This window comes from Lonchura striata, chromosome 14 (genome assembly GCF_050655825.1).
Source record: "Lonchura striata isolate lonStrDom1 chromosome 14, ASM5065582v1, whole genome shotgun sequence".
NCBI lineage: Eukaryota > Metazoa > Chordata > Aves > Passeriformes > Estrildidae > Lonchura > Lonchura striata.
In genome coordinates, this window is record NC_140716.1 from 8217173 (window position 1) to 8242918 (window position 25746).

The 25746-nt window shown below is 41.2% G+C and overlaps 1 protein-coding gene across 13 annotated transcripts in view; it reads right to left on the reverse strand.

Moving 5' to 3' along the window:
* The window catches only part of TMC5 (transmembrane channel like 5), a 29374-nt gene that overhangs the window by 2969 nt on the left and 659 nt on the right, over positions 1 to 25746 (reverse strand). The window contains exons 3-25 of one of the 13 annotated variants that reach the window (XM_085592312.1): positions 25353 to 25500; positions 23802 to 23886; positions 16018 to 16179; positions 15313 to 15497; positions 14846 to 14938; positions 14067 to 14192; positions 13223 to 13322; positions 12553 to 12634; positions 11988 to 12236; positions 11692 to 11843; positions 11019 to 11160; positions 10321 to 10476; positions 9593 to 9759; positions 8880 to 8958; positions 8395 to 8492; positions 6648 to 6743; positions 5984 to 6059; positions 5264 to 5397; positions 3935 to 4108; positions 3476 to 3554; positions 3050 to 3142; positions 1918 to 2010; positions 1579 to 1624 (exon numbers count right to left, since the gene is read on the reverse strand). In XM_085592312.1, the coding sequence (XP_085448438.1) occupies positions 1579 to 1624; positions 1918 to 2010; positions 3050 to 3142; positions 3476 to 3554; positions 3935 to 4108; positions 5264 to 5397; positions 5984 to 6059; positions 6648 to 6743; positions 8395 to 8492; positions 8880 to 8958; positions 9593 to 9759; positions 10321 to 10476; positions 11019 to 11160; positions 11692 to 11843; positions 11988 to 12236; positions 12553 to 12634; positions 13223 to 13322; positions 14067 to 14192; positions 14846 to 14938; positions 15313 to 15497; positions 16018 to 16091 (2494 nt within the window). In that variant the 5' untranslated portion in view covers positions 16092 to 16179; positions 23802 to 23886; positions 25353 to 25500. Of the gene's footprint in view, positions 1 to 495; positions 1045 to 1578; positions 1625 to 1917; positions 2011 to 3049; positions 3143 to 3475; positions 3555 to 3934; positions 4109 to 5263; positions 5398 to 5983; positions 6060 to 6647; positions 6744 to 8394; positions 8493 to 8879; positions 8959 to 9592; positions 9760 to 10320; positions 10477 to 11018; positions 11161 to 11691; positions 11844 to 11987; positions 12237 to 12552; positions 12635 to 13222; positions 13323 to 14066; positions 14193 to 14845; positions 14939 to 15312; positions 15498 to 16017; positions 16180 to 21492; positions 23404 to 23431; positions 23569 to 23751; positions 23887 to 25352; positions 25501 to 25746 lie in introns of those variants that run through there. The other 12 variants (XM_085592314.1, XM_085592320.1, XM_085592308.1 and 9 more) reach the window with 12 other exon arrangements.

Sequence of the window (25746 nt, forward strand, 5' to 3'; positions counted from 1 at the left end):
AATTGAACCTCTGCTCTTGCACTGTGTGTTAAGCCTGTCTTTTTCTCTGTGCCTGTGGCAGCTGGGTTGTCTTTAGCCTAAGTTATGAGCAAGATGAAAAGATATGCCTCTTCCCAGAGCAACAAGAGAGGAAAAAAGCAGGCACTAGTAGAAAATGAGCTAAACAAAACCAAAAAAAATTATCATGGTGGTGGCAAAGTTGTAGCCTTGAATAAAAAGAAGCTGCAGCAAACCTCAGTCATTTATGATAAAAAAATAAGTCTTAGTTGTGTTACTTCCAGTCAATCCTTTAGAGGAAAAGGCACGTGAACTTTCAGTTTACAAGCAATAGTTTTACAGAAATGAGAATTTGATAAGTAGTCATTCTTCGTTTTGATGGTTTCATCAAAGCTGCTTTTAAGTGACTGTAACAAGCTAAAAATGGCTCAGAAAAATGAACCCAGTTCACACAAGTTATTTCACAGCCATTGCAATGTCTCAGTCATTAAAAACAACTGCACTTCAATATACTTCCGTTTATTTGACCAGTACATCAGATAAAAGCTGATAAAACAGATAAAACAATATAACTATTAGAAAAATATTTTTTTTAAATGAAATTTTTATTTACAGTTAGGCACAATTTCCCTTCTATTTAGTCAACAGCACGTGGTCAGCTGTGGAGGGAGCCTTCTGCATCGAAGTGATGCCAGTCCTGGGGGAAGGCTGTCACCAAAAACCACTGCTGCAAAACAACCCCAACAAGCTGGATATTCCCTATCACAGTAAAAAACCAAAGTCCCAACGCATTTTGCAACCTGTTCTTCTATTTTATTCTTCCATTTGGATGTAAAAACAGCTGTTCGAGAGATTCCTTTAGTCACGGTGAAGAGAGGATTGCTCCCCGCAGCCCGTGCCGTCAGCGGGTGCTGTCCGTGCGTGCCCCGGGCTGCGGTCCCGCGCCGCCGCCGCTCCCGGCCCGCAGCGCCGCTGCCCGGGCGCGCAGGGCGAGCTCCAGGGCGCGGGCGGCGCCGGGGCTGCGGCGGGCCGGGCTGGGCTCCCCGCCTGCCCGGCACAAGGCAAACGCGTTACCGGCACGGCCACCCCGCCAGGCGCCCCAGGTCCCCAGGGATCAGTTCTGTCAAGCTTTTCAAATGAAGTTACGTGCAAGTTCAGACTGCAAGATCCCATCGCCTTGTTTTATTCTGAGCATCTAGGGACTCTACAGCATTAGTAAGCTTTTCTGAGATTCACTCCAAGATGTGGAGTCTGTTTCTAAAGGGATTTAAACTTCTTGCTTATCGGTTGGGTGCTCCCATAACACAAAACGGCTCATTTATCCAGGAATTTCACTCTCTGGTACACAGAAGCCGGTGGTCAATCTTTAGAAGTCACCACCAACACCAGAACAAACTACTAAAAAGCACAACCTGTAGAAAAAATTCACCCCACAAGCCCAGTCATTTTGTTTTCTCTTTACACAAGATGCTAAAATGCTGTGTCCCTGACATGTAGCTGTCACACACTATGTCTGTACATCAAACATTTTTACTGAGCTGAATTTTTAAGAGCATTCTGTGTTTCATCTTAGTTGCTCACCTGATGGAAAGTCACTGCTGCTTGAGATCTCAACAGAAAAGGGATGCTGAAAACAAAATTCACAAGCAGATTTAGGTCATTATTTCCCTCCCATGTGTGTTATCTTGTATTTGAAAATATATCAGTTATCTGTAATAAAACCATACTCTCCAAGTCTTGAGCAGGTTTGTGATTATGAGTGTTCAATAGCTATTCTGATCACATTTTTATCTCCGTTCAAGTTAATTTTTAAAGTTATTTCCACGCATACAGGACTTTGCTATACACACACCCATCACCTATGCCACAGCCCAGATTCTATGTAGGGGAATCTACATTTCCCTCTTTTGGCCATCTCACCTCATTGTAGGATGAGTTTTGGTTTCTCTCAAATGCCCTTTCTGGGTAGTCTGGCACCTCCTGGGCAGGTTGCCTGGATGAAGAGGCACTTCTCTGAAAAACAGTATTTGGCATCAGCAGTCTGATCTGGCTCTCAGCTGTGACTGTGTATCAGCACTGCTCATCTCCCTTGTCTCAGGGAGATGGCCTTTCTACTAAATCCACAATGAGATCATTCTGGCATCTCTTCCTGAAATCTGACCTTAACAACTACAAGAAAGTCCACACTTGGTAGGTGACCAAATCTCCCCCTCAGGACTCCCTCTCATGACACTCAACACGGACACATGTTGTTTGAAAATTCCTAGCACATAGAAAATGTCCCTTCATATTCAGCTTACCTCTTTACAGTCAATATTTATTTGTATTATCACACACATAATTATAGTTAACAACAGTTCAATATCAATTATTATCTGTATTTGGGTTTGCATTTCTGTAATCATTTTAATGATAGCCAGTCATACAGGGGGATTTAGTTTTTTGGGAAGAAGGACAGGAACCTGCCAACACCTTTTCTCTATCAGTATTTAGGTCAAGGAGCTTTTACTCAACCTAAATAAAAACACCAGACAGCACCTATATGACCACATTTTAACACTAGATTGATGTCTCAACACGCAGGACTGCACTGAAAAATAAATTCAAGTTTAGTTATCAGTGTTGTATGGGATTTTAAATGGGGTTAGGTCAAAGCCTCAGTTTTACCTCCGTTGAAAATAACCACAAATCACAACCCCCTAAGGAAACCCATTCCGGGGAGGAAGGCAGCCTTCTCCTTAGCCTGGGCAAGGTTCAAGTGTGTCCAAACCCTTTGGTGACCATCACTGCACATGAACATTAGGAATGTTTTCTTGAAGTTTCATAACCATAAATTATGCCTGGTGAGGGTAAGGACTTTTCTACATCCAGATTGAATTCCAGCCTGGAACAAATAGGGAACTTTCACAGCATCCTTTTGGAGTTAGATTGCAAACATTTAGATGAAGCTTTAAGTACAACCTTTCCCCAAACTAGCAGCCTGTTTGCACAGCTGGAGGAGCCCCATGGACCTGTACCAAATAATTAAACAGCAAAAACTGAGTAGACTGACCTGCTGGCCTCTTCCTCCCAGTGCAGACGAGCTTCGCTTTGCCCTTTGCAGTGTCAGTAGCTTCTTAAGCAGAAATATCTTATCTTTTCCTGCCTGTAGTCAAGACATATTTGATCATTAGCTAGAATGCATTAATTATCCTTGAGAGGCTCAAGGCCTGTAAGTAAGCAGCAACCAAAAAAATTCCTTCTATTCTAAAATAATCTGTCTACAGAGGGAGCTGCAGCAGCACATATTGAAGACAAAATTATTTTGCTACAACTCTATTTGTGAGCTAGATTTCCCTGCAACTCCCATGGGGATGGGCTCCCGCCCTCCTACTATACACAGTTATAGGAAAAACAGGTTACAGCCACACAAAGCTGGATGAGACAATCAACATAGAAGCCAAATTATACAAAAGATACAAATGAAAGCCAAACTTACATTATTAATTTGCTTACGTAAGAGCTCAGTCATGGTCTTTCTTCCTTGTATTATTTGCCAGTAAAGATAAATAACAACTCTAAACAAAACAAACAAAAGGTCCATCATATGAGAACTTCATTCTAGTCAGTGTCTAGATAGAAATGTATCTTGTTCATTTTAACCCATTAAAAGACATATATACACACATCTCACAGAAAATAGATGTATACAATTACACAAGGAATGGCAAACACATGGATTTTCCTAAAATATGGTAAATGCATGAAATTGCTTAAAACATTCTTTTGGAAAAGACCCAAAAATTTATGGATTTGTATTCAAGATGAGAGGTACCTTTAAGTGAGTCATCAATACAAGATGCATTTCAGATAACAAAATAATATAGAATGACTCTGTCATTGCCAGTTTTTTCCACTTAAGGCCTTTTTCTAGTTCTTTTCATTAGCAGATACTTACAGTAAAACACTAGACAGGATGAAGAAGAAAAGTTCACTTGAAATTAAATTATGGTAGATCCACACTACCCATTTTGAGGCAGTGTAACTTTGCAGTATTTGTATCCACTCATCGACTGCAGCATACATAGACGACAAACCTCTGAAAGGACCACATTCTTCTGAAGGCTTTAACCTGAGAGGGTGAAAAAACAGCTACTTACTCATATGTTAACCAGTGAATTAGTTAATACTGTGATTGTGTACATCAAGATGGTCCTCAGACTTCTATAGCCCTCTACTGTCTCTGGACTCCCAGGGTACCTCCATGATCTGTATTTCATTTTTAACTTGTGTCCCTCTCCAGCCATTAAATGCCCACCCCAGACCATGAAGTGAGACATGATGCTTGCTGCAATGGATCAGTACCAAGCCCTGTAAGCACAATCTTGGCATAAATATAACATGTCAATCACTGCAGCACACGCTACAGGAAATTGAAAAACTGGATTTTTTTAACTCTTCACCACAAGGTGAAATCTTTTCACCTTGCCTTCAGGGACATGAGTCACTGCAGATCTTCAGTAACAACAGAAGGTGGTAAAATAAGAGAGCCCATTATAAAAATTAACATTTTCAAGTAGACTGAAATAGGAAAGTGTTTGCTTTGAAACTGAACCACTCCAGACAGCCTGAAATTCCCACTTGCCATCTGGAAATTATAGCTCTGATAGCTTTCATCCCATTTGGTTTCATGTGCAGTCACCTGTCTCACTAAACACCAAAATCATGCTGCTGATTATTGTCAAGAGAAAAGCGTATCCATGCTGCCCTCCTTCCTGTGACCAGAGTAACACACACAAAACCAAAGCAGCTTTAAAATATTGGTAACAACCTGGATGCATTACTACAGGGTCAGCACTGCCTGCAGAAAGAGCCTCTGAAGTTCAGGAATAATCCAGAAGCTGACCTCAACTGAGTTTTCCCAGGTGTTTCTCTGCTGCAGACCCAGAATCACCTATTCTATAAGTTCGGAACTAGGACTTGGTCACAGAAACTTTTTTAAGAGGAGGAAAAGTAAAATTTGATGCATTTAAATAGGAATCCAAAACTTCAATGCAACTTTGGTTCTCCTCCCACTTTCTCACAGGACAAGTTACTCAGTGAACCACATTCTCACAAGGTCACAGAGCAAGTCTTGTTTTCAGAATACAGAACATCTCATGAACACCCGAAACCTTCCACAAGCAGTTAATATAAACTTCTTTTATAGAGAAATGCAGACTCTTCTGCCTGGTATCAGGTCACACAACATGATTTAGTAGGCCTGTGTGCCAGTGATCTTCCATACCTCCAGACAGTGACTCCAATGACAGACAGGACTCCAAGGAAGGAAGGACAAAACAGCAGGAAAATGAAGGATGTCATCATCTGAGCAGTTCTCCAGACTTTGCGAGGGGGCTGGCAATTCCTCATCAGACTGACCTTTAAAGAGATGAAGGTGCTTTGCAATGCTGCTACCTGCCACTTCAACTTGGTTTAAGTCAATCCCACTGAATCTATCAGAAGTTTCCAAGAACAACTTTTATGTGAATTTGATAGATAGAGTGTAGTTTTAGAAAATTTCAATAATATAGTCTTAAAATAGTTAAGAAGCAAAATGAGGTTCTGATGGGCTCTTCATACGTCTGCTGAGTAGAGTTTGCTTCTGTAGTATATGCAAACTCAAAGTTCAGGGAAATTTGAATCCATCTTTCTACCTACAGTTTTCTTCTTCTACATTTCACACTACAAACTGCTTCATGGCCTAACAAACAATTTATCATCTGGTCATACTACCGAGACAAAGAATTCTGAAAAGAAGACATTTCCACCATGCTCTTTAGCTGAATCACCCTGCCTACACCTAGATGACTTCACAGGGGGGAGTTGCGGGGGAGCAACTGAGAGGCCAAAGTCACAGCCACCAGCTGAATATCTGTATTAACATATGCATTTGTCCACTGTTAGTTCTCCAGCCTTTAATTTTACCACTTTGTTATTTATGATGAATACATACAAAGTTTGTTACCTTTTTCACAAAAAATACTATAAAAAATGCTATCATCTGGATACCAGGCAACAGAGGTGAGAACAGGATACCAATCCTACAAGGAAGGATTTATAGGAGAAAAAGGTTACATCTTCACTATTCACCATTCAGTTCTCAGTGCATCGAAAGCAGAAAAATACCACAATAACTTCATATACAGATAGTGTGGGATTAGTTGGAAATGTGATTTTGTTACCCTTGATCCTCTAGCAGTAATACACCTTGGAAATTATGCAATTTCAAACACACGTATCTATGTACAGATCTGCAGAACCTTCTTATAACTGGAGTAACATACTCATTCTTGGAAAGAAGGCATCTTTTCCAGCATTTAATACTGAGCCCATTTAAAGAAGAACATCATCCCAGTGAGGAAGTAAATAAAACTCCAGGATATACCTGCAGGAACCTCTCAGGTTTCTCCCAGACCAGGTGGCCACTAGGTAAACTACTGACTGAAATTATTGTTACTGCCTACATAATTACCTTGGCAAGTCACAATCCTTACCAAAAGCACTGAACAGCTCATCTCCCAGTTACTTATCCTGTTCTTTCTGGGAAACACCCACAAACATCAGAATAAGAATTTTTCCATGATAGTTCTATGTGCAAATGAAGTTTTGGCCATAAATTTAACACTTACCAGGTCAAAGTCTGTGCATAGATCAAATCTAAAACATTTCGTCCAATATCAAATTCTGGCAGCCCTAGGTTCATGCAGACTGTAGTTCCAATAATTCTGGGGGAGGAAACAAAAAACTACAGCACAACAGCATTTGCTAAATGACAAAGTCCTCTGTAGAAATCCCTGTAAATAACCTTCTGAAAACAAGTATCAGTGACAAATTATTTAGAGGCTTCATTAGCATAATAGAAAGCAGCCACAGCTTGTTCATTAGCCAGCACAGCAAAAATGAATCAATTTGGCAAAAAAAAATCCTGTAAAACAAATCAGGGTTGAAGTAAGACCTAGTATATATTTCACACAACTGAAACAGAAAACCAACAAGGATTTCTTACTGTATCAGTACATATCTGTACTATAGTAACTACTTGTTACTTTAAGCAAAAATATCCTTGTGCTTAAGCAGCTGAAATGTCAAGGGACCTCAGAACAAAACTGTAACAGCTTTTTCATGTCCTGAGAATTTTCAGTGTCAATAAAAAAGAATTAAATTTGTACACTGATACTTTTAATGTACCCTCAAATACATCCTACTTCAAACTAACTGAGCTTACAAGGAGCTGAAACAGAGGTAAGCAAGTACTAAGAGGATTCCTACTGAGGACCAATGATCCTTTTTTGTCACCTCATTTTTTATGAGCTGGGGAGACTCAGTTTTTTGCCTTGTTGTGGCAAGAACAATAAAGATTTTGGTAACTATCACATTTTGATATCACCTTATCAACTGCATCATCAATAGAGCTGGGCTTTCAGGAGGTTACTCTGAGCACAAAATATTAAATACAAGCAATTGTACTTTGAACCTTTCGTATGTCTATGTCAGGTGCTTTTACGGGAGGCCTAACATTCATCACAGCTGACATTGCAGTTTTAGTTCTGTGACGTTTTGCTGGGAGGTGTTTTCCTACTGAACACAACAAGAACAGGAGGATTAAAGTACACTGGCAAGAGCTGTGGAGGAAAAGCCTTCAAGAGCTTCTCAACATTGTCTTGTATAAATTTAAGAAAAAGTTAACAAAGCTCTACCTTGCAAACCAGTCTTGTTCCAATCATGAGCAGAGAGCAAACAATGGATCTCCTACACAAAAGTATGGCCAGGGATCTAAATGCTCTGTAGAGCTGGCAAGCACTTAAATACTGCTTAAGCCATAAGCAATGTTTGGCACTAAGAAGGTTCACACAACAGATGTCAGAAGTAAATTACTCTTTCCTTACATCCAGTCCACAATACTTTCTCATTTATCATGCTGGAGACCTCTACCTTTGAGAGACTCATTATATGCTTAATAAGACTGATAAAATCAGATTTTAAACTTGTGAACACTATAGTGACATAACTAAGAGGGAAAAAATCACAATGGGTACAGCAAGGAAAGGCAGCAGTGTACCCATGCATATGCAGAGAAGATGGATTTGTGCTTGAGACAACTGGTTGTCACCTCAGTCTCAGGAAATCCATGAGAGTAGAATGTGGCTCCCTCCCTGCACGTGTTTCCATCTCCAAAGGGAAAAAGGACACGCTGACCTTCTAAGGAGGAACAGCAATATACACAAGACATGTACACAGAGACTCTGCCTGGTAGGGAAAATCAAGGAAAATTCAGTGGTCCCACAGCCATGCTTCTGCTGGACTTGTCTCACATGGAGAAAACAGATCCTATCTTTGATTAATGAATGAAAAGTAGATTAGAAAAGTAGTACTCACCTTCGTAAAAACTCCCCAAAGAAAGAGCCAAGCAAACAAAATATGAAGTCAACTAGAACAAGACGATAAATATCTTGGCCAACCAAAGTTTCCCAGCACTTTAAGAAACAGAAGGAAATAAAAAAAAAAAACAAACAAAATCATACTAGAAGTTATAAACTATGCTATTTAAACATTGTTCCCAAATGCTTGGGCATTTGAAATTTGATCAAAGATCTGAAATCTTGATGAAATATATTCTAGCAGCCTGGTAAATCATAGTTGACTTCTCAGTGAACAATGCTGCCATCCAGCTGAGATTTGAGCTGGGCCATTCATTTTTTTCTACAGTTGATTTCTCTCAAGTTGCTAATAAAAATTTTTAGGGTAGGAAACTCAGCTTCCCAAGACACCACATGTGCTTCTCTTTGCTAAATCAAGTCTCTTATCCAAGTGGTTCCTAACCTGGCACTGCAAGTCAGAGATCTGTGGTTTTGAAACTTTACCTGTGACTCTGAGGTAGCCACGATGTTAAGCCAGTAGTAGCACAGTATTCCAACAATTGACATTTTCAGGATGGTATTTCTAAAAAGAAGAAGTAACAGTAACTACACCAACAGCTGGTCCGTACCTGGAGGGAGTGATGGCAGGATGAACACTGGTTACACTTTTTTACCTCCTCTTGGCACTGCAGAGTGCCAGGACTAACAGGAGGTCTCCTGGGAGCTCGGGTGTGGCATTGTTCTATTGTATTGGCAGGAGGGGAGCTGGGCATGACAACCTTGGCATGACAAATGCTTACCAGGCTGCTGGCTGGGTGTGGGGGTTCCTTGAGGGAGGCAGGGCTGAGGGACACCAGGGGTTAGGCAGTGTAAATTCCAGACACCTGTTTTTAAGTAAGATGACCTCAGTCCTCTCACTACTTCCCTTCCTTTCCTGGGGAGGGGCCAACAGCCCAGGGATCAAGGAATGCTACAAGCCCGGTGTCATAGTGCACCCAGCTGAAAGGGAAAGCATTCCTCATCCTCATGCAGAGATATAACATCCCAGAAGCTCAGGAAAGACAAAAGGTCATGATGCAAGAGGGTACAGAAGCCTTTGGAGAAGATTAATTCTCCTCCATAGCTCCCTATTGCCCCCACACCACCCAGACACAGCTTTGTATTGAAAAGAACTCAGCTTCAGGCCAAAAGCACCAAGATGTGGCAGCAAGAAATACCTGGTAATAGTGACATATATGTGCTGTCCAGGAGTCTGAAACTTCTCCAGGTGCCCAAGCCAGGAGAAGAAGAATGGGATCAATGTGTTGAGGAGAGATACAATCACAGGTAGCACCAACATGACAGCTTGGCTCTCTAGATCATTTCTATACCCTTTCATAAACAGCTAAGAGAGGAAAAAAAAATAATGATACAACCCAAACTTAGAGCCCTAACCAAAATGCTGCCTCAAGGTGTGTCCACAGGGAAGCCCCCTGGCTCGCCTCCCTATGTTCTCAGGTTAGAGACTGTCAGACTGTCATGTTTTAGGGGCCCATGAGCAGCAGTACAGTGACCCTCTCCCCTTCCCCTAAATTATATGTGTACCAAGGGTGGGAGCCCCAGCTCAAATGCAGCTCCTGGGAAAGAAGAAGGGGTAAGTCTTGCTGGGGCTGCTTCTTGTTTCTTCCCAGATCACCAGACACACTGTCCTCAAGCTGACCATGGGCCCAGGCAGGCAGCTGCTGGAGAGAGGAGGGGGATTTGCTCAGACCCCTCAGTTCCCTCACTCTTGCCATAGTGCCCAGTGGGGCATGCCTTGCAAAGGCAGTTCTTTAGGCTCAGCAGAATTTGTGTGTGCACTGGAAGCAACAACAGCTCTGCTGCCCTGTGCTCCTCGTAGTGAGCAAACCAGTCCTCACACTCAGTGTGAAATTTCTGTGTAGAAAAATGCAAATTCTGGCCTTACCTTGAGGTTATTAATGGAGAGGAAGTAAACAGCAGCACAAGCAGCTACTGCTGTGCCCAGGGAAGCAAGCCAAGCAAGAAGATGAGTAGCAATACGAGCAAACCTCTCCATCACAGAAAAATTTTGAACTTCTTTGTTGACTTCAGTGAGACTTTCCTGCAAAGAAACAATTCCTGATGAAGAAGTTCTTAGTCAACAGCATAAGGCAAAACTTGTTTCAAGGTACTACCAGAGAAGCTGAATGAAAGATTATTTTTCTAGAAGATGGCAGAGTATCCTAGGAACATTCACTAAGCAACTTTGTGTTCATATCCTAGAAGTGAAGTTTCACACACAATATTTCCAGCCTGCCTTTTGTTTATAAAATATTTAAATAGCAGGAAGGAGAAAAACCTGAATAAATACTCCGTATGGCAAATATTTAATAGTCACAGAGACTCATTCCATAGAACAGAAGCACACAAATATTTATATGTAGCTTCATAAGAAAAGAAAAACAAGCTGCTAAGCCAATGCCAGGAGCCCAGAACAAATAAAACTCAGGAAGTCAGGAAGATTTAAATCTCTTAGGCACAGGACTAGCTCTCTTGTATCACTCTGCCAGAGACTTGTCTGTAGACACACAAATTTGTATGCACAACTAAGTCCCCAACAGAATGACTCATGCACATAAGTTTTGTACTTCTTGTGGTTTGTACCTTTATTTGTGTGTGGAGATTCTTTTGTTGCAGTTTCACAGCTTTTTCATTAGTTATATTGAAGTCCCAAGTGCAGAGCAGCTTGCTGGCATTCACAGAGAATGTCTGAGAGTTAATGTTTCTGGAGAAGAATTTTGCCATGCTGCAATGAAAATTAAATTGGTCAGATGTGTGACAGGGAAATTAATCAAGTCTGTACAGCAGGGCAAGGAGGGAGATTTGTCAGCTTTTCCATCCCATCATACATTTATTGGACCTATGTCAGAGCATGTCACATACAACAATGTAGAAAATAAACTTTATGTAAGAAACTCTAGCATTTCCATCTCAGGATTGTTGCTGACAATCTTTACCTCTGGAAGGCCACATCAATAAGAAACAATGTTAGGAGCAGCATCTTGCAAGAGGATTACAATATTCCCAGTTTGAAGTGGGATTCTCTGTATGTCCTTCACTATTTTGCAGTTACTTTTAATTTCTGTAATAAAGGTTTGATTCCTGGAGACTATCTTTTGAGCAGAAATTTCTACTTAAACTCCACAGCTGTAAATAGGACTTATTGGAAACATACTCAAGTAATTATTACTTCTAACTGTTGACAGGATGGGGTTTTTTTATTGTGTGGCTATTTTCCACTTAACATAAGAGACATAGGAATTCACAATCAGTTTACCTGAACAACAAGATAAGAAAACAGATGACAAAATATATTCCAACAGTGAAAATATAGGCCAGCTGCATGTTGTAAGATGGACCATTCTCCACTTTACTGATTGTAGCATTGGTGTAAAAGCCATAGTAGAGCACTGTTTGTTGAAAATAACCCTGAAAAGACAAGAACATCATTCAGAATATTTGCTGGCAACTCCATGGTGGAAAGCATCATCATCTGAAGACCAATTATTGGAGGTGGGAGCTGTCCTATTCCTTAACATGAAATCACAGATGTGATTAAATTTAAATACTTACAGCTCCAGTGAACACCTCCAGGCCCGTGAATGAAAGGTTATTTGGTTCTGCTGCAAGAAACTGAGGAATTGTGATGAAACCAAAGTTTATGAGGAATGAGAAGATGTTCAAATTTAGCAGCCACTTCAAGAAAACAAAATAAGAAAGCACACTTGTTCCAAACTCAGCACCAATGATCTTCAGAGTCTTGTGCCATAGCCGCAGTTGGTGGAAACATTCTGAAAGGGTATTTCCAAACCGCCGAAATGACTGAAGGGGAAAAGAGGACAGAGATGAATCTCAGCAAGCAAACAGGACTCAATTTCACATAATAAAGCTTCACATTTTAATGTTACCACTTCATTTCAGTGTTAACAACGGATTTGCCCCACTCCATGCACCATAAGGTGGTGAACTGGTGTTCCTAAGGGCTCCTGCAGCACAAGTCATTGTTAATGAACACTGCAGCAATTAACTGGATCTTTAATAACATGAGGCAAGACACCAAATTCCTCTGGAGACAGTGGTAGCATTGCAGCTAGAGTGGTTTGCTCTGTTGTGACTGACAGAAGCTTCTGGCACTTACCACTGCTGCTCCCTGCAGACACTGTGTACTTTGAGCACCACGATGCCTTGATTTTTTTGTTATTTCTTTAAGAACTTTGTTTCTGTGGAAGAGCAGGGCAGGGGTGACAAGCATTATAGTATGAGTTGTAATTGAATCAAGAAGTCCTAGAAGATGCTGCAAATATAGTTTCACCCCTGTGCACATGAAGAGAATTAGTACAACATGGAGATGTTCTTACTGGTTCATTTTATATTAGCTGGTATCTTGGCTCCTGTCCCTGCTGTGACAACATGTTCTAACCCCTCCACTAACTCACACTGGCAGCAGAATTTAAATACATTTTGTGAGGAGACAAAAGGATGGTTGAGATTATGTGGTCTCTTCTCCATTTGCAATGGCCAACATCCAAGTTTCCTTCGAAAATAAATCTTAAATCTCAGGTCATAATTTATAACTAAATCTCAGGACCTTGATATTCTGATTTATATTATCATTAGATATTCTTCTTATCTCTATTGTTAAATTATTTTCTCTTGCAAGACCTTAACTCTTTAAAAGTGCATTAAAAAGTACTTTGTTATAAAGTGGCAAACCACAGCTCACCAAATGGCAAACCACCATAATTGATAGCTAGATGTTGCTAGAAGTCAATGTTTTTAAAACCAAAAAGATAAACTTTTTTTTTTACCTGATCTCTCTTTTTTTTCTCATGGTCTCTGGCATCTTCTGGATTGCTTTAATCCTTTCATTGGTGGACATACTTGCAAGACTTCCAACTAAATCTTCCTCTGCATCAAACCCATGCAAAAAACAAAATTTTGGGATAAGAATACAGTAACTTTTATACACAACCAGAAGTGGCTATAACAACATCCCCCATTTACACTGCTACCAAGGTGTGCAAGCTTGAGACTTAATAATATTGCCCAGAATATCTCCAGCTCCTACAGAACTCTGAGATGCAAGTAAGTAGTCCAGTAATGTTCACAGAAAGAACTGCAATATACAGGAAAATAAACTACTGACAAAACTCCAAGATTCTGGTCCATTGCTTGATCACTGTTTGATAGTGACACTTCTATGATGCTACTTATTGACTTGAAAGCTAAACTTTTGCTTTATTTCTTCTGTAATTTTAGTTGATGTTAGTGCCCACACTTAGCACTACCTATGCCACAGACACACCTCTCTGACCTGACAATCAGGCAGCTTCTGCACAGTTGGAATTTGATGCTAATTCCAGACACAGTAGCTGAAAGCAATCTATTAGCTGGTCAAACAAATTCTAATAAAGAGCTTATCATTTCTTTCTACAATTTAACACCTTCATACTGCACTGCATTTCATTTATCATGGGATTTGAGTGTGTTAGGAGAGCATAAAAGATTAATCAGTACCATAACACAAATCTAAATTGTCCCCATAACCACATAAGGGCTGTAATGCAGTTCTGGTGAGAAACAGAGCAGCATCCACACACCATCCTTGTACAAGACACTGTCAAATATTGAACCCCTTATCTAAACCCCTACCTTCAGTGCACACAGGATCTGTTTCAAACATGCTGGAAGAAGTGCTGAAGATCTCATCAGGCGGTCTTCGGTTGCGTCTCCGAATGAAGCTGTCTGAATAACATACATGTCCTGACAATTTGACTTCTGAAATTCAAATTTCACTTTCACAAGAACAAGTTAAAAGTCTGCACTTCAATCTCACCAATTTCATGCAAACACACTCCCCCACTCCTTTCCTGGTCGTCTTTGACAAGCACAAGCACTTTTTCAGATAAATGCTGGAAAAGAGGAACTGAGCCCAGTCTTCAACTGTCATGGAGCACTCCATCTAACCCATTCACAAATGCACACATTAATTATTCAAGACTTTATTCCTAGAAGACAAGGCCTTTCTTTAAAAATCCTTCCCCAGCCTTCAGGGGGATCATTTTAGAATCACACTCCATCATGCTGGGTAAGTTATATGTGCCAAAATCCCATTTCCCTGGGGCCAAAGTTCAGCTGCTCTCTCCACCTCCTTTCATCCACTTTTTCAAACAGGTGACTACACTCCTTAGAAGCATCTGCCTTCCAGCCATGACACAGATGAGTTTAGGCACAGCTTTCCTTGCCTGACCTTCCCAGCAAGATAATGGCCAGTCCCAGTGTCACATCCCAGTGTGGAGCTCAGCTCTCTGATGTGGAAGGACCCTGTTTATGACCCCTTTTATTATGTGAAGATATCCATGCCTGACCAAGGCTTTAAAATATTTATCAGTATTATTTTATGGAGGGTGAGGTTGACATGCAATCCTTACCTTCTGATCCACTGGAAATTCCATTAATGTAGGGATAATCCAGCATATGGAAGGTAGAATAAGGGGTGTAAGTCTCTTCTGGCTCAGGCTCATCTGTTGAAGCAGATCAGAGTTACACAAAGTTGCAAACTGCTATGGGTTATTTATGGACACAGACTGCCAAGCCTATGACAAAATACAGGTCTAGTGCCAGCACAGCAACTTATTCCTCAACAAAACTCCCATATTCCACTCCAATGTACATCCTAGTACTCAACAACTTACTCAGTCCATATAAGGCATATTTATTAATCTGCTCATACAACAATCCATGGATTTGCTAATAAAACACATTAACTGCTTAAAAAACCAAAAAGCTAAAAATATTTAGAGTTGAGCTTTGCAGAGCAGCAGGACTCCCTTGGGACAGAGCCAACTGTTATTTGTTCCAGGGATTCTCTAAGCTGGTCACATGAGAAATTCCATACCTGTGAAATTTCCATATGGACCTGTTCTGGGTAAATCCTGGCTGTAGTCAGAGCCAGGTCCCAGGGAAGCCATTGGGATGGCAACAGGGTAGTTCTGCTCCCTGCCTCTGTGTTCTCCAGAGGAACCATGCAGAGATGAATCATAAGGGGTTTGGTGAGAGAATCGATTCCTTTGAGAACTCCCCCTGTGCAAGCAACAAAAAAGAAAATCCTGACTGTCATAAAAACCCTCAATAGGTATCCTGAATAATCTGCTACCTATTATCATCAAACTTAAGTACATTAAAGATATTTTGTATTTAGAACTTCAGCAACATAATTCTGATTTGATCATAAATTGAAATAAGAAGGCTAACATTTTCTCCACCTGAAGTTATCTTAGACTCTAACTAAACAGGAATACCTGCTTGGAAAACAAGGATATCTAAGGTTATATCCCATTGTGAAAATTACTCGAACTAAAAAATATGTACAATATTATGTCATAAATACATTTAACTAAAAACTATCCAACATGTAAAAAGCAAACCATCTCCTTTGATTGCTGCCTTCCTGGTAACAGTTTTAAAAAATTGTCTGAGAATGAAAGCATAAAGGAGGGATTAAAATAAATCCACAAATTAAAACCTCACAGAAGAAGTACCTTCTACATCTAAATGAGTATTTCTTATGGCACAGTCACAGAGTAAAATTAAATAAACTCACCTTCTATCAATTTCCAATGTCTCTGAGAAGTGATAGTCTGGATTTTCAAAGGCTTCATTGTAATGATAAGACATGACAAGTCCTTGGTTTGAAGGATGAAACCTTCCTTATTTTTGTCACTACTGCTTCATTAATATGCTAAAAGGAAGACCCATTACAGACCTGATTACAAAACAGATACAGATGCATAAAATTAAAAGGAAGGAACTCCATTTTACCAACTTAGAAGATTCTGCTATTCTACTAACAAATAACATGAAACAGTATAAATCAGCAGTGGTTGTAACTTCATCACCTCACCATCGGGAAATTGGGGTCCACCAGAAATTGCAGGTCAAACAGGAACTCACATTTCTCTATAGTTAGGTCTCTCCAAACCTACAGAACTGCAGTGCCACATTCATTTTCCCAACACTAATGAGGCCAGGCTTTAGAAGCATGTCAAAACACTAAGAAAAAATAAAGTTCTCTCTCTCCTCCTTAAACAGCAAAAGCCAAATGCACAAATTTTCCCCAAAAATTTACCTACATTTCCAAAATGAAAGAGAAGGTGAAACCTGCTCTGCTCCTTGCTAGCAGTGCATCTCTAAGCCTTAGTTGTGAATAAGGGGCTGCAGGACCATGCCTTTGTACAGAGCTGACAATATCTAAAGACTCATTCTTAATGAGGGCTCTTCTAAAGGTTTAATGCCTCAATCCTTTAAATAGGCCTGGTTTTAGATTTCTCACATAGTGCTCCATTTTAATCTTAAACAAGCCAGACTTAGTCAGAATTTATTGAATGGGAGTCCTCATGAGCAAGTAAAAAGGGAATGTTACATTAGAAAAAGAGAATCCAAACTAAGCAGGCAGTTCTTGCAATTAATCAAAAATGGTACTCAAAATAAAAAAGCAAACTATTTTTAGCATTTCTTCTTAAAGGCACCATGCAAGTTTCCTAAGCTGGAAAGCTATTCCACAGCAGGGAAGGGAAAAATAAACTATAAAGGGCATAGCTGGTAATAGCCAGTGGACCCTATTTTTATTTCAGCTCCATTCCTAGAAAAGCAGAGCTGAATCTCACTTAACAGTAGAGTCTCAACAAACTTTACCATTTGCTGTGGATTTTATTTGGCATTTTTACTGCAGCAAAGGAAGTATTATAGGAAAAGTATCTTCAAAATGGATAATTATACAGTGTCTAGTCTCTGAGGGCTTTTCAAAATCTTATTCTGCAAAAGAAGCCCTTAAATTACTATTGTGTCATTTACATGCCTTAAGAGCTTGGAACACAGTCTAAAATCTTGCAGTGTGATGTAGTTGTAAAACAATGCCTAGGTTTTGCACTCTGACTTGCAGAGTTATGTGTATAAACATGAGGGATTGACTGAATTCAAAGTCCTACATTTTAATCAGACCACTGACTACACTTTGATTACAGCATGAGGAAGGGTGCTCTGAGGCCCAATACCCAGCACATCCAGTAAAAGCACACTGGACAATGGGAACACACAGTGCACACTCCTGCATCTGCAAACAACGGGGTGTGATCGCTGCCAAAAAGAAACCATAAAATGGTCTCTCCTAAGTGACGCTTGTGGGTTTTCAGGCGACAGTTTCATACCTACAGAGACAGAATGAGATTCTCATGAAAGCACAAGAGTAGTTAGCAGAGCCCTCTTTCCTCATCTCCAAAAAAACTTAATAAATGCCCCATGAATCCAAGGCTTACTTAAAAGAAATCCAAGGCTCTTACTTAAAAGTCATGAGAAGCTTAAATCTCCTGTAGAGGTAGATTTCCTTTGACAGGAACCACTTAGCTCTTGGTGATCTTTTGAGAACTAGCTCAGAACATATCTGAACTTCTGCACAAACCCTTCAGGAATTAGTACATTCTGTCCCTATATTCTATTAAAAAGCATGGAAATGATCTTGAAAAATATTATTGTGGTCTTCTGCAAAGACTTGCTTGGAAAACGAAACGTCCCCTATAGATGTGGTTTATATTTCAAACTGCAATGAAAAGCTGAAGATGGAAGTATTACTTTCTCAGGGGAAGAAAATTCTGAGACAATTCTCTTTGAAGAGTGTGCAAAATTACATTTTTCTATTTTTTTTAACTGGTTTCCCAGGAATCCAACTCTCTTGAACTCAGCTATGCAAAAAGCTGAGAAGGTTGCCAGCAAGGCAGCTGGAAAGCTGAGCACTGATTTAAACAGTTTGCCAACTTGCCTGGTCTTCACTGGAGCTGTAGAGAGCATAGACATTTTGATGGAAGTGTATGGGTTGTGCAACCTCAGCATTACCCAGAAGCAAACTGGCAGAAAACATCAGCCATCCATATCAACCAACTTGCTGACATCAACCAAACAGAAGAAACAGATCAGCCTGGCTGGAAAATCTACCCAGCATTTCGTTCTCTTACTCATTTGAGAGACCTCGAGCTTTATCCATAAAGGCTTCCCCAGAAACTCAAAAAAGCCCAACATACAGATTCTCTGTTGGCTCTGTCATTATCCACTTTATTTTCTTTGAGTCTTATGATGCATTGCATGCCAGGATCACAATGAAAATCCACAGAGACATTTACAGTCTAACACTGAGCCCAGCATCTGAAAATACAGTTTTTTCTCCACTCACAAAGTTTTAATGACTTGAAGTAAATTTTCAACATATGCTGAGGCAAATTCAAATCCGGCAGTTTATACATTTCTGACCAGTTATAGCTCACTGGAAAGAACCCAAAGCAGGTAATGCTCAAACTAAACCATCTCTTTCTTCCTTTCACCCTATGATGGAATGCAGCAAACCATAGTTCCAGGAAAACATAGGATATTTAGACTTAGTCTTCCCTTTAAAAAGTATTTAGAAGGAAAAAAAAAGTAGCTGGAGGACAGAGGTTATTTGTAAAAGGCAGAAAGTGGAATCTTGACAAATCTTCCCATTGCAGAGTGGCATCCACTTGTGGGTTATGTTTTTGGATTTCAGCAAGAAACTTATTTTGCTGAAACAAACAAATCCTGTGCACCTTCTCTGGAGTGTTTAGGAGAAGTGTTTAGGAGAAGTGTTTAGGATCAGTGGGTTTAATGATCATTGATACATAAATAAGTTAGAAGATCTGTGGAGGGCAGGTGCTTTCCACTTAAATCGTTCAACCCTGTAATGATATAACCAGGAAACTCCAATCAGTGCAGACTCATACTTCTGAATCATCTCCCAGAAAAATAACTACTTTCAAGTCACAGATCAACAGCCTTGACAAAATATTCCAGATTAGTTTCATTTCTTCCTGTGCAGGTAATGTTCTGCTATAGACACTAACCCTCATGTAGAATAGAATGACACAAACATTAATGTCTTGCCAAAATAGCACTTTGTCCTGGCGTCAAGTTTCAGGAAAGCCACTTGGACCTTCAAGCTCTTTAGCTGCAATCCCTTAGTAAAAAAAAGATTTCATTAAGCAAATCCTATTTGCACACATCTTGAAGTGGAATAAAAACCGGGAACTCCAGAACTACATCATAGATAACTTAATAATGTTGAATGAAGGGAATAGAACTCATGGAAGAAGTGATTCAGAAGGCTGAATGTGCTCTATTTCCATAAAGATAGTTTAGTTTTATAGGGTATTACTACACAGGGCTTCACCGTTACTCAAGTTTTATTCATGAATGCCTGTCCTGTTCCACATGTTCCACACGTCTTCAGGATGATAAAGAACCAGACTGATTTCTGGAAGCCAAAAGTGAGTTTGAGAGACAAGCCAGAGTTTTACATTCTGCATCAGCAGCTGGATTCCAGTACTGATCACTACTCTTCCAATGTCTCAGTCCAAACAGTTTCAACACTTTTGCAAAAGACCAGGAAAGCCTCTCATAAAATGTAAAGAGCTGTGTATTGACACTAATCAAACACTACACTGGAGAAAACCTCATCTCTAAATGATGTATTAGCAATGGAACCAGCATGAATCATACACGGAAGCAAAGGCCACTTATCTTTACTGCATCTTGCCAAAGTACCCAACCAGCACCAGCAAGCACCACCTCCTACAGGCCTCCCTTTGTAGTTTTATTGAGATCAGCAGGGTCCATTACAGCAACCAACATCAACTCTGCTATTTTACTCCTTGAATTCAATTTAAGCAATCTAAATTGTGCCTCTGCTAAATGAGATCTTCCCAGTGACAGATGACATGCAGCAGCACTAAAGACTCACTTACTATCGCATAGGGAGAGACAAACAAATGGGAAGAGAGAGTGCCAGCATCCCCCTCACAGCCACCATGCTGCTGTCTCTCCCAACAGCGTGTTGGGTCTGGACCCCAAATGGATTTACTTTCTACTCTTATAGTGCAATGGCACCCACCAGAATCCAGATCCCACTCTGCCTATCCCTCACTTGTCCTGTAAGAGTGGGGTACAGAATGCAGCCAGGCAGAAGGAAGCAGCAAAGTGTCTTTTTGCCTCCAGCTGTTCTTCAGTATCATGAGCTCTGTTCCTTATTTACTCTTTATCCATTTTTCTGCACCTAGTCACTTTTTTGCCTTATCCCTTCCATTTCACATTCCTCTTGTAAATCCCTCACAATATAGTAAGAATACAGTATTTTCATTGTGTTCACTTTCTTTGCAAGTTAAATCCTTCATATCACCTGTGGTTGCTTATGTAAGGTTTTTGGGAAAGGACTGCCAGCTACTTTGTGTATGCAGTGTCTCAGAGGTTCCTACTTCTTCACCTGAGTTTAGAAACCTGCATTATAAAATTGTCCCAGAAACACCTAGAAAATTGTTACAATATGTAGTTAAATTTTAGCGTCCAGTAAAGTGTTATTAAGTGGAGGCACATACAGTTTTTGCATAAAGGGAGTGGGTAAAATTTCAGATACTTCATTAATTCTGTGAAATTCATAGTACTCTCCCTAATCTACCACACAGATCCCTGATTCTCCACCCAAAAGGCCCCACAGATACAATTCCTGTGGACTGAAGCACTCATGACAATGACTTTGAATGATTTAATCCTTTACCTGAAAGCTCCTTTGAGAGCAACTCTCCGTGTTTCCTGCTTTGTTGCTTTTATTCTCCTAACTCTGACAACAAGGGCAAACTTAGTTCATTGGGAAAATCATAAGCACTAAGATATATAACTATGAAAATAGAGAGAGCTGAAGAGCAAGAACAGTATACCTGGCATAGAGAGGCAGGGTTAGAGAATAAGAAACAGAATGCTACATTATTTCTTTAACCATCAAAAACCTAGCTCATCCTGTGACCATTATGGGGAAGAAAAGGCTGAAGCAAGAATCATTTCAAATCAGTGCAAGTCAGTCTTGTGACTAAATTTCCAAATTGCAGACTGTCACATTCTCTGCATTTAGCAGGACTAAATCTTACTTTGCAAAACAAGTTTTTAAAGTCTATTAACCAACATTACCAGCTACTTGCATTTGAAGGAAATAACTGCTTACAAAAAAAACCCAGAAGGAAGTGAGTACCTGGTTAGAATTTAGAATTAATTTTCTGCTTTCAGTGGAAAGGCAGCCAGCAACACCAGGTCTATTAGAAGATACTGCTTACTAGAACAGCTCTGACTGAAAGAAAGCCATAAAAGAAAGCTCTTTTTATTCTGCACCTGCTATGGATACCTCTCCACTTGCAACCTGCAAATTGTACTTTAACAAGCAGTATCTGTTACAGGAGTATCATTCACCAGTTCAAGTAGAAAAGCTTATGAAGACTACACATATTATCACTTTGGATAATAAACAGGGGTTTCCATACACTCAAGAATCTTGGGCTGAAAAAGGACATTGTTCTGTTTGTAATTTCTGGCTAAACTTCCTGTTATGAATATTGTTGTCCTGTTACTATTTGCACAAGCAGCATTTAACAGGACCCTGAGGGAAAACAAAGTTTATCTGTCAGAATATTGGGAATACCCAGAAACTAGAACATTTATAGGGGGAACCAGTCAAAAGAAGATAACAGGTTTTGTCAAAATCCTTATATGCAGTTTTCAAATTTTATGACAAGTAATTTCACATAAACTGAATACTTTTAATTTTCCAGACAAAATACAGCTCCATTAAAATCCAATGTAGCCTACTAGCATGTTAAGGGTGTATTCTGCAATGAACATACACAATCTATGGACTATACAAGTGGCAATTAGAGAGAGACTTCTTCATCAATATGTGAAGAGGACAGCACTGTAAAGTTCCAGTTCCTCTTATATCTGCCTATACAGCACTTTATCACTTTCCAGGGTAAAATTCCTTCTGACAAACATACTTTGAGGGAAAAAACAACGAACAAAACAAAAAGCACCAAAAGATAAACCCATAACTAAAAAAAACCACCTCTAAAAAGTCAGAGATTAATTGCTTTGGGTGGGGTATTGCCATACCAGCCCAGCAGAAGTGCCGTTTGAACTGCGCTCCTTTATCACCTGCAGCCTGCTGCTCCCTCATCCCGCACCAGGGCTGTGTCGTACGGGCAGGGACCATCACCCCACGAATTATCGCACCTTGAACGTGGCTCTGGAGCCACGGACCGGCTGCTTCTGCCACGCGGAGCAGGATCAGGCTGCCGCGGGTCGCAGGGCTGGCACAGGACACAGTGGTGACAGACAGGGGAAGCAGAAGTCAGCACAGCTCCCGTGCAGTGCCACTGCTTGCAGGTTTGCTTTACTAACAGAGCATTACTAATGACAGCGGCTTACCAATAAAATCCAGGACATGAAGATTTGGATTTTAGATGTACATTAAGTATTTTGCATAGAAACGTTTTAGCCTTTGTAGGTTAAATAGTAAGTCTGTGTGTTTTCAGGGAGTGACAGAGGGAAGGACCAGAAAGAACACGAATATTGAAGCCCGAGATTTTCCCCACCTATTTAATACAATTTCCCGTTACCTATTGTAATACATAAAACTCATTGCCTACTACTTGGACAATACAGTGCCACATCCATTCACTAACTAGCAGACACCAACACGCAACCTCCACCGAAGAGAAATGCCACGCTCTAGGCTGCGATCCCAGCCAGGCTGGTGCCACACCTCAGAAGGAAGGGTGACACACTGGCTAAACACCTCCGGGAGGTGTAGCTGGCTCTCCCATGGGACCTTCCAGCTGAAGGCAGAGGCAGCTCGGATGTGACCTGCGGGGCGATCGAGCTGCGAGGCGCGGTTCGTGCGGCAGGGCTGACCCCAGGCTCTGGGCGGTTATTCGCCTCGCAGCGAGCACAAGCCGAGTACAGCCCGGACGTGCCCGCAGCCCGGCCGTTACCGTTCCATCATTCTAAACGAGCCGCAGCCTCTGGGAGCGGCAGCCACCTGTCCGCTGGACCCTGCCGCCAGCGCTGCCCGCTGCAGCCCCCGGCCCTGCCCAGCCTCTCCGGGACACAGCCCCGGAGCTGCCCCCGCAGCCGCTTACCTCGCTCCCTGGCTGGCCCCGGGCGAGGCTGCCCGGCCCCGGCTCTCCCGCTCCAGGTGCCGCCGCCCCGCCCCTCCCACCGCCCGGTACCGCCTTCGATCGCCGTGCCGGGGGACCCGCTGTGGCTGCCGGCTGCCGGCTTCCCTTCCCTTCCCTTCCCTTCCCTTCCCTTCCCTTCCCTTCCCTTCCCTTCCCTTCCCTTCCCTTCCCTTCCCTTCCCTTCCCTTCCCTTCCCTTCCCTTCCCTTCCCTTCCCTTCCCCCCGAACGGGCTGTGCGCGGAAGCGCTGCCCGGAAAGCAGAGCTGAGGTCCTGCTCGTACAGCTCAAGAGACAGAAAAACAGCTCCACGAAGTTCTTTGCTGTTACCTACTGTGCAACACGTTGCTATGTTTCTGTTTGGGCTTCAAGACGTTCACTCTGCTTCTCCCACGAATTTAAACATGCTTTCTTTTGGCCTGGGATAGCAACAACACCACAATAAAAGGACAGAGAGACAGTTGTCAGACACAGGATGCATTACCTTTATCCCTGGATTAATCATTTGTAGAATGATCTTTCCTCACATATTTTTACTTGAATTAAAGGAAGGCTCTTCTAAGGGTGAAAAATTAGTTTGCTCTAGTGAACTCTAGCATATGCTCTCTAGCATAATCCACAATTCCTGGACAGGGAGTTTGATACCAGCCCTTCCTGTACTCTGTATGGACCAGAAGGAACTTCTGCTTTAGTCTGAGAGAGAAATACTGATTTTTCTTGTCTTTCTCCTTTCCCTTCTTCCTCCCATTTCAGGTAAATGTATGAAAAACTATGGATTGGATAAAGCTCCAGCTGAGCATGAGGCAGGGTGCAACACAGAGAAGCCAACAAAGTGCTGCAGTGGTGTTTCTGACGTGAATTTCTATCCCAAAGCAGGGATACCTGCCTCACCTTCACTCACTCCACTGCAGCTGGACTCAGGGATTCCCCAGCACACTGCAGGCACTGCCAGGGTATTCCCAGGGCCCTTCCCAAAGACCAGTGTTTTGGAGCAGGAGCATCTTCAAACTGAACAAGGGGCTGAACAGCCACCAGTGGGGTGGGCACAGATAAAGCAGCAAACAGGGTAATGAAAAGACTGGCTCTGCTGTCCCAGACCTGTGGCCTGCCTTTTTCTTTTTTGCTAATCCTGTATAGATTATAGACTCCCAGTTGCTTCTGTGTTGATATAGCTTCTTATGCCATTTTGGCATATTTTATCTCCCCAGGAAGCCACACATTTTAAAACTTCTACCAACTATTCCTAAGTAACTTCTCTGGTCAGCAAGACTAAAAATGCAGACAGATGAAAAATACCCCTGTCAGCCTGTGGACTAATGCCAGCGGGCAACTGGCAATAAATAAATCAGTCCACTCTGTGTTCAGAAGCTGTGCTGGTGTAACTGCTGACTTTTACCAAATGACTAGTGCTTTTCCACCTCTTGAACTCAGTAAAACGTGTTTAGCCTGTACCAGACACATTCTACATAAACTTAAGTGAAGTTTTCTAATGCTACTTTAAGATTAGGTTTTGCCCTAAGCAACATTCCTGGCATGGCTACAGAGGACATGTCTGCAGATCTCCTGTACTGACCCAGAGCTGCCTGCACCATGCACAGGCCATACACAAGGTACCAGGTCAAACAGGAGATCCCCATAAAATTAAAGCAATCACTCAGAACTTTCCTGAATGCTTAGAAGGATTTTGGAGCTGTGGCATTAGGAAGAGGAACCATACAAAAGAAAGATTGTCCCAGGAATGGATGGTGTTACTAAATGTGACAGACCTATCTCCAGCATCCTGGGAAACAGAATATGGCACTGGCTTCCATGCTCAGCACAGACTGAGAGCTGCTGCTTTTGTGGATAAGGAACACTGGATAAATGATGTACCAGTGGAACTTACTGCATTCCCTGCATGTGACTGTTGTGCTCTGGTAGAATCATCCATTCTTTCCTCCTCAGCATGTCTGTCTTCCTGTTTTTCCACCTGGGATTGCTGTGATCCATAAAATTAATTGAAACATTTCCAAGTGTCATAAAAGCTTTCTCAACTGAAAAGAAAATAATGTTAGAGAATGTTCTCACAAAATTCCTGGGGAAGTCAATCTTGTTTCAATTCCTCCGATCTTTATTTAAATTTGTTCTCATGGGATCATTAACACAATGCTTCTCTAGAACACAGAGTTTCAGAAAGAGTCTCTTTAACCTCAAGTCTATTATTCACCTTTCCTCTTTGTATTTTTCATGGTAAAAAAAGAAACATAAAGAAAAAAGTGAAACTGCCACCCCAGATGACA